Below are 12,284 nucleotides of genomic sequence, written 5' to 3'. Positions count from 1 at the left end.
TGTTGACATTGCCGGTCCTTTGCCTCACACTCGTGCTGGAAACAAGTACATTTGTGTGGTGATGGATTATTTTACCAAGTTGCCTGAGGAATATGCAATACCAAATCAGGAAGCTACAACTGTAGCTTCGACTATTAGTGATTTCTTCTTCAGGCTTGGTATGCCATACGAACTGCATTCAGATCAAGGCCGTAACTTCAAATTACCTGTGTTCCAAGAATGCTGCAAGCTGTTTGGCACCCGAAAGACCAGGACAACGCCACTTCACCCACAGTCCAATGGAATGGTAGAAAAGTACGACTGGACACTGGGACAGGAATTGGCAAACTTTTGTAATAATCGCTAAGATGACTGAGGTGTCTTTCACCCTCCGCTGTTGATGGCCTATAGAAAAGCAGAGCATGAAGCCACTGGATACACTCCAGCATAGCTGATGTTTGGTCGCGATTTTCGGTATCCAGTGGACCTGATAACAGAACACCCACCTTACGAAGAGTTGCCTGAAAATATACCAGAGTTCGTGAAAGGGTTATCTTGAAGTATGGATGATATTCATCATCAAGTGCGTTCAAACTTAAAAAAGTCTGCTGATTCTATTTTTGTGTCATATGTTCCTGAAGATTTTTTGTGGTATATTACACATATTTGTTTGTGTCAACTCTTCGTATAGATGTTTGTGGTATGTTACTTCCATTTGTTTCTTTCTACCATGTCTTACAGCTCTTTCTCGTATATTACTAACACTTGTTGGAGTCATATGTTCCTGTGGTGTATTACTAACACTTGTTTGTGTCATTTCTTCCTATATGTTATATTACTGACACTTGTCATATTCTGCTGTGGTATATTAATAACCCTTGTTTTGTTATATGTTCCTGTGGTTTATTACTAACACTTGTTTATGTCACCTATTCCTGTGGTATATCAACAACACTTCTTTATGTCACCTGTTCCTGTGGTATATCAACAACACTTGTTTGTGTCATATGTTCCTGTGGTATCATACTAACACTTGTTTGAGTCATATGCTGCTGTGGTATGTTACTAACACTTGTTGTGTCATCTATTCCTGTGACATATTTATAAATGTGTTTGTGTCATCTGTTCATGTGGTATATTACTAACGCGTGTTTGTTTCATTTGTTCCTGTGGTATATGTTACTGACACTTGTTTGTTTCATCTGTTCCTGTGGTATAATACTAACACTCGTTTGAGTCACATGTTACTGTGATATATTACTAACACTTGTTTGTATCATCTATTCCTGTGGCATGTTTATAAATTTGTTTGTGTCATCTGCTCCTGTGGTATATTACAAACGCTTGTTTGTTTCATTTGTTCTTGTGGTATACTAACACATGTTTGTGTCAACTGTTCCTGTGGTTTACTGACACATGTTTGTGTCAACTGTTCCTTTAGCATGTTACTAATAAATTTTCGAACAAATTAACTCTATCAGTCCAATAACTCGTTAGATCATAACTATAACAGCAAAGAAATCCTGTTTATGAGTTTAACCCTGGACTTCCAAAGTCTTAGCATATTACCTTAGTATTTGTCAACCAGCTAACGGCATTACCGATATTTCACGATGATAGGTCCCATGAGCTTATTATCCACATTTATAACTAAAAGTTGTTTTAAACATATAAATCAAGTCATTTATAGCTGTTATACACTCCAGGATTTAATACCCTCATTATAGATAAATTTACTTTAATTTAATATCTTCATAGTGAACCATACATCAACAACAACAACTTTACTATATAGCCAAGTTATCATCATATCTTAATCATAACTGTAATTAGCCAAGTTAATATTATATCAGTTACATATGATACTTGCAGTACTATATTCATCTTACATTACAAGTAAATATATGTATAAAACTCATTGTATTTTGTAGGTTAAGATTATCATCATTGTGTGGTGATTATGTTAACCTAGGTTTGTGAAAACATTTAGTAAGTAAAGTTTGTAAAATAAATGTTCATAAAACGTAATTTATGAGGATTGCTCCTCAATGTGTGGAAGATAATGTGTATTCATCATGTGAAGAAGATGATTTTTGTTGAATCATTTAATTATAATCTGGAGTCCTTATAGGACCATCAAATCTTGATAAAGAGGATGTTATGATTGCACATTTTCTTGTTTACTGATGAAAAACTTTAACTTCCAACATTTCCTTTACATTAAACACCGTCATTTAATATAATTGTTTCTCTATTACGACTTTGTTACACTGATTAACAATGAAGTAATTTCTCTTAATTGGAGACATAAACATCTGTATCAGCCACAGAAAGATCAAATCAACATCTTCCTGGCGATTTTCACAATAACACCTGCTCATCTTAAATTATATCATACACTAGAGAAGTTAGGTTCTTCTGTATTGTATAGTGATACGATCCACTTCTAGGGGGTTATCTTGGTGAATTTACAGTATGAAATATCGTGGGTTAGTGGTGGTCCCCAAAACTATGAGTACTGACACGACAATTGGAAGTCATGCTGTAAAATTATAGGGTTTACTTTGAATTAAACTTCTCAAGAATGGATAATAAAATAACAGATATATTCAATCCTTTTCAGTATCCTATAACTTTAACTAATCCTAACAAGATACTTAGAGATTTAAAGACATTTACAACAAGGAAGAATTATCATCCAGTTTAAACTAAACGACACATCCTTCCAGACTTTAACATTATTCTCTATGGATATTGATTTTTTTATGTCTAATGCAATTAACTTCTTGCCATGGTCTATGGACTGAAAAGAGAGCATGTGCAAGATTTTGAGGAAGATTCCAAGTGCACTCAAATATGGTCTATATAAGATTAGTCACATTACAATATTTTCTCATTAGAGTTTGAGATGGATAATCGTCTACTACACCCTTCTATGAGTTTATTGTCAGGTCCAACAGGAAGTGGTAAATCACAGTCTGTAAACAAAGTCTTAATTCATCATTGTGAAGTTATCCATCCTATTCCTTTAAATATTGTATGGATTTATGGTGAATTTCAACCTCTGTATATTAAATTAATGCAAAATATTCCTAACGTTCAATCTGTCGAAGGATTACCTGAAAATTTTCACGATTGTTTACGGTCTGATAAATCAAATCGTTTTACCATTGATGATGTTATGAGTGAAAGTGGAGAAAACAAATGAGTGTCTCAATTTTTTTATATGTAGTAGTCACCATTTCAGTTTATCAGTGTTTTATATTGTAGAGAATATTTCATCATGATAGAGGAATTTATAATATTAGTTTAGATTCTGAATATATTATTTTGTTGAAGAAAATCAGTTAAACGTTTTAACAAGAGAAATGTTTCCATCATGTATCTGTTATTTTAAAGAAGCTTATCAAGATGGAATGAGACAACCATAGGGCTAGTTACTCGTCGATTTGAAACTGCACCTGAGGATGAGACTTTTCCTGAATATAAAATTATAGTGTATGTAGGAAAGTGAGTTAAAACTGATGTTTCACAGTATATATTTTATTCATTATTATGACTGTGGTCGTACTAGAAGTAGACGGATTTTATTTGAAGGATATACTATATATAATTTAAAAACTAACATTTAAAAGTTTCTTCTCTGGATATATATATATGTGTTTTTTAACAACCATTTCTGAGTGAATGTTAGATAGATTGTTGAGAGAGAACTTTACCACCGTTTATACAAAGAAGAGAAAGAAAGCAAAGATATTGAGAAGTCTCCTGAAAATATCTTGTTATAAACTGGAATTGTTTGGATGCCCCAAGGTTAATCAACTTTCAAAATTAACTCTGTCCTTTCCATTACATATTAACAATCGTACTGTACGATAAAATTCCTATATAAATAAACAGTTTTTTATGTTGTACTTATAATCTCTTTCATTTATTCATCCTGACATTTAGAATAAAAAACATCAAGAGTTTCTCCGTGCATTACCTAAAGCAATACGTAAACAGATTACAGGAATTATTGCTGGAGATAAAAATGAATTTATCTTGGGTATTTGTGAATGTGATTTAAATGTTTTAAAGGTAATGCTCCCATGACGAACACACAAAAGAAGAAACAAGGATGACATAAGTCATTATTGAGAAAGTTTGCTGTCAAGAAAGCATGAGTTAAACAGAAAGGAAACTTACTAAATCAGAAAGAAAGGTTTCTCTCACTACTCATGTCATCAATACTTTCACTATATGGTGGTTTGGCACAATAGGCTATTGGCAAAGCAGTCTAAATTTAAAAATATGGCAAAACAAAAGATTATTGTTCCTGACGAACTAGTACACACACCACATTAACCCAAAGTTTATGAGTTTAAAATCTGTAGTTAATGATATGAATTATGTCATAAAAAATGATACCATACCCATAAATTATAAAGAAAATATGATAAACCGGCTGCAACAACGTCATCAGACATTTTTTTCACAAGCTATTGATCCCATTCAAATTTCTATTGAATCGCCAACGCGTGAAAAAGATCGTCGACATTGTTCCTCAGAAATATAAAAAGAAAGCTGAACTTATATTAAACTTGGTATATTCCAGTGGTGATCTAACGTGGAATGATCGTGCCGAATTATTGATTAGTGGAAGATTCGTCCCAAACAGTAAGGAAATCAAATTTAGTAAAAATGAACCCAGTACATTTAGGTCGTTAAACACGTGTATCATGTTTCATATACATCTATCTGTATACATTTCCAATAACTTCATGGGGAATATTCATATCTAATAATTGTTCTGTAAATTCTTTCCATCCTGTAGGGATAAAATTGTTTCGTTTTCGTAGCACGTCGTTGATTACATCGATCATCAACTACCGTTCTATCAGCCTGTCCAACTGTGATAATCAATAGTATTTTCTGAATTATTAGGCCTTTTCTCTACATACATAACAATGATTTATTGTTACATTTAAAGTGTATTTTATAATTTTGCCTGTCGTTGACTTTATGCATCCGGTGACGTAGTAATCAAAGTTAGTTTATTATATAATTTAAAGTTTTATAAAAAAAATATATCGAAAAAACTCTTTGAAAATTATCATTTGAAAAAGAATTAGTTGAAATATTTTTATGATCAAAACTATTTAAGATGTCTGATAATAAAGATGTTTGTTCAATTCTATAACTTATTTATTTGTGTAATTTTGTATTTTACGCGAACGCGTTTGTAAAAAATAAATAAAATATAGAACTGGTGTCTAAGGCTTAGTGAAAAGTTCCAGACAACCATAAAGTATCCGACCTTGAACGTCGCTAATCTGGTCCTTATGACGCGCCCCACACTTTTACAGGTTTATCTTTCTAAATAGAACCAAGTTTAAATTACTTCTCGGTAACACGTGTTAAACTAGTACGTAGCAGCCTCGTCCTCAGAGTGCTGGAATGTTTAACAAGAAGACGAGTAGCTAGAGAAGACAATCTTCTGACACTTAGCGTTAAAATACTTACAGCTAAACAAAATTTCTGATAATCTGATATTCATAGTAGTTTAAACAGCATTCTTTGAGTATCTGAAGTGATGTTGGTCAACATTAAATATAAATATTGAACTACAGTAAAATAACACCAACATTGTAGCAGTCCTTCCTTTACTTTTAGTACAGTGTTTATTAAAGGTAAGTTGAAATAATGATTATAACATTGAAAAAAATTGAATTCTCATTTAACCGAAAGGGAAAAAAACACAAATATATTTTATAAATGATTAAATTATTTATAACTAAGAAATTATCTAATTATTCTGTCAACAATTAGTTGCTTTATAAAACACTTGTTAGATTGATAACTCTTGTTAATATGAGAGTTTAGATACAAGTAAAACTTTAAATAAATATTAACTATCACAAAGTCAGTCAGTTTACTACATATTTCATTAACTGTTTTGTACAGAAACCAAGTTTTACAATGTTGTTTATCTTACTGTAGGAAAAAACAACAAAACAAACAAGACATATTGACATTAGAAGCGACGTGTAGATAGATAAACAAATATGATTATATAATACAAGGTAACCTCTAAGTATTGTTTCAAGAATATCTCATAAATGATAACTTTTAACGGATTTCATTTTTTTTCATGATGATGTGACATGAAATTTACAAAATGATGATCAGTATCAAACCTATGATGATTCTTCTTCTGGTTCATCAGAGCTGTCAGATAGAGACGAACTTCAACCTTTGACAACTGACATCAGTATCAACTGTACTGGATTCAATCAATCTACTTGTTACACAAGCTAAACAGCAAATACACATCGATGGTAAGTCATCGTTTACATCACTTGTCTGTTAAAATATAAAACATGTAAATACTGGAACATGAATAATCTATTTCAGAATGTAACCCAAAATTTCTATCAATGTTTTAATTACAGCAAAACCCTTCAGTTAAGATGTATTTCTTCTTATGTTGTCAGGTGTCTAGAATTATTTTGTAAACATATTTTATTATTATTTCTTTGTGAACTTATGTAAATTCCATTTTTCATTGCTTATATTCAAAGGAACTGGAATGTCTTACAACCTCTCCTGGACCAATAGACTGTGCAGATGTTTTCCTTAATGGACACCGTAGTAGTGGAGTGTACCGTATCTGGCCCAAGTCATGGATGTTTACAGGAAGTATTGATATTTACTGTGATATGGACACTGATGGAGGAGGTTGGATAGTAAGTAGAAAACGGAAGTATATAAAGAAATAAGACCAAATTAATAAATAGTTGAAATTCATGTTTTATTATGGTGATTATTTTCTGTCATATTTTACAACTAAAGTCTGTATGTTATATAATACCTGTAAAAATAGGTGGATATCATCAAGGTAAATGATGTAAGACTTGTAAAGAATATCACATGTAATAATTATTAAAATGTTAACTTTCACTCTTATTTTGGAGCTCTCAAAAGCTATTGTTACAAAAGATAAAAAACATCGTTTTTGTTATTGATTTATCTGGAAGAAAATAATTTGTAATAAAAACAATCACACTTTATTTCTTCAAACATTAATAGAACATAAATAAAAAGAACACTATGTGTCATTAGAAACAGCGCCCTCTGTATTATTAACATTATTGACCTCAACACTGTAGAAGTAAAATACATATTTAACGTTATAAGTTATAACTTTTTTTATTTTTTAAACAACTAAATATCGGTTCCTGGTTAGCTGTTAATGATGGTAAATGAAGAATGAAAGTGGAACAAACTTATAACAAACTTGTAAAAAACACGCGCCCTATAACGTTGTTTGTAATTAAGCACAAAGCTACACAATAGGCTATCTGTGCTCTGCCCACCACGGGTATCGAAACCCTGATTCTAGCGTTGTAAGTCCGCAGACTGTGCCACTGGGGGGCGGCTGCCCTATAACGAAACTCATAACTTATCAAAAGCATATAATTATTGGTTTGGATAACTTTAATAGACTTGTTGAATGAAAAGGAAATATCAGTCTATTAAAATTTCAAACCTACTTTGTCTGCCCTAAATTACCATGAAATAACATAACATTGATGTTTTATTTTTTGTTGGGGAAATTATATTTCAGGAGGTTAATTATTATGTTATTGATAAAGTATTAATTGATTATCGTCCTTTTACCAATGTTAACTGTTTATAGAATGTTATACATAATTTGTGATGTATTACGCTAGAGATAACCCGTAGTTAAAAACTTTTTATTGACTTCACCAAGAGGACATTATGGTGTATCACAACAGTTAAATTTCTCCACCAAGGACAGTGACCATGACACGTATTCTGGTAGTTGTGTAGAGTTATATAAAGGAGGATGGTGGTATGGAGAATTTCAATCTTCTAACTTAAATGGAATTTATCTGAATGGACAACACGAGAGCTACGCTAATGGTGTGAACTGGAAAACATGGAAAGGTTATCATTACTCACTCCCGGAAGTGTCAATGAAAGTTCGACCCCTTAACTTTGAAATTCCGACAAATAACAGTAACATTCTAATGTAAAATACAATTTTGTTATCTTTTAAAACCACGATTTCTATTTGATGGATAAAATTAACATTAATTTGTAAGAAATACTTAAATACCAGTTTAGTCTGAACATGAATGAATACCACATTTTCTGGATAACTCGTGTTCATAATCACCTGAACAATTTTAATGACATTGTATATCATTGAACAAAATTTCCTATTTATTAAAAACTCACCTAAAACAACATTAAAAATACACAATAATCTAAAATTGTTGAAGGCTTTACTAAAAATCTTCATGTTTTGGTTGGTCACAGACCTACTGTCATCAGCATTGAGACAAATACCTTAACCAATCATTTAACATTCATGTTAATAGTTATCCTTGTATTTTACTGTCCAAAGGACGCTGTCTCAGTGAGGGTCAGCAGGTAATAAGGAGGAGGATAGAAGGGGTAGAGATGATGATGTCATAGTTCCACAGAGAGCGCAATGTTAGGCTCAATGACGTCATATATGACTACGTAATAGTTCCACAAAGTTGAGCTAGATGATGTGTTGCTAGGCTGGCATAACCGGTTGCCATGACGTAATATTTCCACGAAGTAGAAGCAGAGGGCGCGGTTATGTTAGGAAGTGGTGATATCATAGCTCGATACCAGAAAGCCTATTACTATAGAGGAATTGTTACGGATCAACATGTTTCAACATGACTATACTTAATACTAATTCATTAATTCTATACATTTCTTGACCAAGATAATCCCCTAGAAGTGGATCGTATCACTATACAATACAGAAGAACTTAACTTCTTGATGTCTTTCTTATGTTGAGAGTATGTGGAGCCAGTTCTAATGGATCAAAATATTCTTTTTCATTTCGACCAAAGTAAATACCTGCCATGACATCATATACGATAACGTAATAGTTCCACGAGTGGAGCTAGAGGATGTGTTGCTAGGCTGGCATAACAGATGGCCATGGTGTAATATTTCCAAAGTAAATACAGACCCAGTGGCTACAAGATTTATGAATCGGATCCAGGTTAACGATGCACAATTGTTTTTCTGCATGGTCAGGTAGTTGATCACTGGCAAACTCACCTCCAACCTCTTTCGTGTACACAAATCGTTTGAAAATATCGAATGTGTTTCAGACATCAGTTATGATGTTTCCAGACGGATCAATCTCTAAAACTGAGTGAAATTCTGCATATGCTAAAACACTTGTAGTGTTGGGTAAGGCACTACTAAAACGTTTCCCTGTTTCACGAAGTAAAATTGAAAATCTCCAACAGATAGATCTGATGTAAGATCAAAGGCAAAGAGTGTATATCCTCCCATGTATTCGTTATATCATATATCAATTCCTTGATCTCGAAATTGTTTTCCAGTCCCACTAATTAATGTTTCGAAGATTCGTCCATACAGTGCGGCTTCAAAATTTGGTTTTAAAGGTCGAGCAGGAATTGTTTTCTGTCCTCGTTAATTTTCATGAAATTGATATTGTAATGTTTAAAATTGTGCGAATTTTTCCTCCAAGATCAATTATATTGCATTGTTGTCAACACATCCTATAATAAGACATTATTTGACCTAAAAAAGTATTATCTTGTAAGATGCTTGTAAGATTGAAAACGATTTGCACTATATATTTCTTAAAGGATATTTAGATGTTCCTTTATGAAAAGCTTTATAGTGAAAAGGAATGACTGATGGGCTGATCTTGACTTTTCTAGTATAGATATAAACGTGTTGTAGTACAATTCTGAATCCCATTTCATCATTTGACGTAATATAAAACAAATCTTTACTTCATGTGTGTATCTCTGTATTAGTTCTCGATTATACCATTATTATCATCATTAAAATGTTTTACCCACACAGAAAAGTTCAAATGACTTCTCTTAGATTCACCATTATAATGAGTAAAGTTTCTATGTAGGACTTATAGGTGTAAAGATGGTGAGACGAAGAAATAAGTTTGAATTTCAGGTGTACATCTACTTGAGAAAAAAGAGAATGAAGCAACAAGTTGTTAGATGCAGAAGTATCTTCATCCTTTTTTTATGTCGGTACATCAGGCTTAACTATCTTTGTTTTCACATGAAGATATGACTTACCGAATCTAAATATTCATCTCCTGATCCCGATATAGAAAATTTGATGGACCTTCGTTTATCACTGATAATAGAGGATGATATTCAGTCCACTGACTTTCCTTAATCATAGTTTGCATGGGAGGGAGAGAAAATAAGTCCAGCTCAAATTTTGTATACTGACAGGACTTTTCATATGATAGGAGAGTCATGTTAGTTGTCAAAATTCTCGAGTCCATGTTCTTCGTCTCTTATCTTTAGATACTCTAAACACTGGACCTTCCTTTTTCTTGTATCACTAGTTCTTTTCCAGCATCAACAAAATATTTTTCTAGTATGACATGTGATGCTAAATTTAGGCCTGATTGAACAGTTTGATTCCCTAATGCTAATGCTCCTTTTTTCAGAAATGGTATAGCCCTACGAAACAAATTACCCAAAACGTCTCCCAATCCGTGACCCCATTGCCATTGACTACCAGCATAATAAGATAAACCGTTTCCCACACAGTAATCGTAATACACACCATAGATCGATGGTTCATGATAGTAAGGAACTCTCATGATGTCAGACACTATGAAAATGAAGTGTTATGATGACTCTACAAAATAACATAGTTCGACCAATGTCGTCCTTTATATCCATCTATCATTTGCGTTCATACTTGCTATTCAGGTTTAAGGAGTGTTTCTTCTACTTGGGTTAAGATTCTAATCAAATCTTCAGGTTCTTTGTAATGACGTGGTATAATATAATTTGTTATGATAGCAGAGTGAAAGCCTAAAATGTATGATAACCATCCTGTACCAAAAGGTACCTTATGCCAGCTATATGGTTACTGTAATTCGACCAAGGCCACTTCCTACAAACCTTCAAGACTGATAGATATCGGAAGATGAATGATATAATTTGTCAGAGTATTATTAGCAAAATAATTCATAGAACTGTTACTAGGTAATATCAATACAACTGAGTTATACATACATTTATCAGGATATCCTTTCTAATTTACAAAATGTTGTTTGTTTTTAGCCCATCCTCGTTCACATAATATTTATTCTCCATTTTTGGAAAAATTTATAACATGTTGTAGTTCATGTTCAAAAATGTTCCATTTAATTTTTGTCTTGATTGTCTTGCAGTTCATACACAGGTGGATTTCTCTATATTCTGTCGTAAATTGTAAATATCTTGTCGGTTCATCCAGACACATAACCTATCTTAAATTGACGCTTCCCTTTAATAATACGTACTTGAGCACTTACTTTGAACTGAAATTTTACCTTTGTGGGAGGTTTGTAAAGTGTTTGCCACAGAACAGACTGGATAGGATTATTAACGTCTATTAGTCTCATTTTAATGATGCGATAATATGATTTATTGTAGGCACTGACTAGATGTTTAAGTACAGTGATATATTTATAAGTTCAAGGATGAGTAAAATAGCATCACATTCCAGGTTTAAGAGTGTTAATAAATATTTCTATTAGAGACACTTTTGTTTGTTATGTGAATTAAAGACGTGAATGTCTTGTTCTTTGAGATGATGTTGAAACAGGAGATTAGTAAATTCTATTCCAGCATTAGTTTGTAGTTTACAAGGTTTTGACCCTGTTTTAAAATCTGCCTAAAGGATAGAAGAGTGTCACACCTTTATTATACGTGAGTGTAACAACCATATATATTTAGAAAACACGTGAGTGAATATTTAGACTCATTGTTATATTGACTTAAGTTAAAGAGATCCACCATATTAGCCTGACTTATTCATCGACCTCTGAAACGACTAATCAGTTTCTTGAAAACTTATATCGTATTGGTTTATGTTGAGTGTGTTTAACCTGACGACTTAACCTGATCTTTAGCCTGTTTTAGAGTGACGGATTTATTTAATGTTTTCTCAGATCTAAATAAAGACTATACTATACCAAAACTAGAATGATGTATAGGGCTATAATAGATGGATTGTATAGTTTAATTAGACATTATTTTCTATACCATCTACTTTTATTTAGATTATAATCAACTTTGTCTCTAATAGTACTTTACAATAGGCGATATTAATTCTTACACAACTCAAAATATTACTAAGATTAAAGGCATGGCAACAGCCCATGACAACAGGCAAGACACAAATGAATGAATAATACTTCGGTTTATTGACTGGCTTACCTTCTTTATGGTACATTAATAGG

The 12,284-nt window shown here is 32.4% G+C and overlaps 1 protein-coding gene across 1 annotated transcript in view; it reads left to right on the top strand.

The window, feature by feature from the left end:
- The first annotated feature begins 5,453 nt into the window (after positions 1-5,453).
- LOC106473174 (techylectin-5A-like) overlaps positions 5,454-12,284 on the top strand; it is a 25,536-nt gene continuing 18,705 nt past the window's right edge. Inside the window, exons 1-3 of the mRNA XM_022401665.1 lie at positions 5,454-5,651; positions 6,151-6,299; positions 6,543-6,707. Of these exons, the coding sequence (XP_022257373.1) occupies positions 6,297-6,299; positions 6,543-6,707 (168 nt within the window). The 5' untranslated portion in view covers positions 5,454-5,651; positions 6,151-6,296. The remainder of the gene's footprint in view (positions 5,652-6,150; positions 6,300-6,542; positions 6,708-12,284) is intronic.

The sequence above is a fragment of the Limulus polyphemus genome, unplaced genomic scaffold (genome assembly GCF_000517525.1).
Source record: "Limulus polyphemus unplaced genomic scaffold, Limulus_polyphemus-2.1.2 Scaffold5947, whole genome shotgun sequence".
NCBI classification, from domain to species: Eukaryota; Metazoa; Arthropoda; class Merostomata; order Xiphosura; family Limulidae; genus Limulus; species Limulus polyphemus.
The sequence above is the reverse complement of the archived record's forward strand: the minus strand, read 5'-3'. Positions and strand labels throughout refer to the sequence as shown.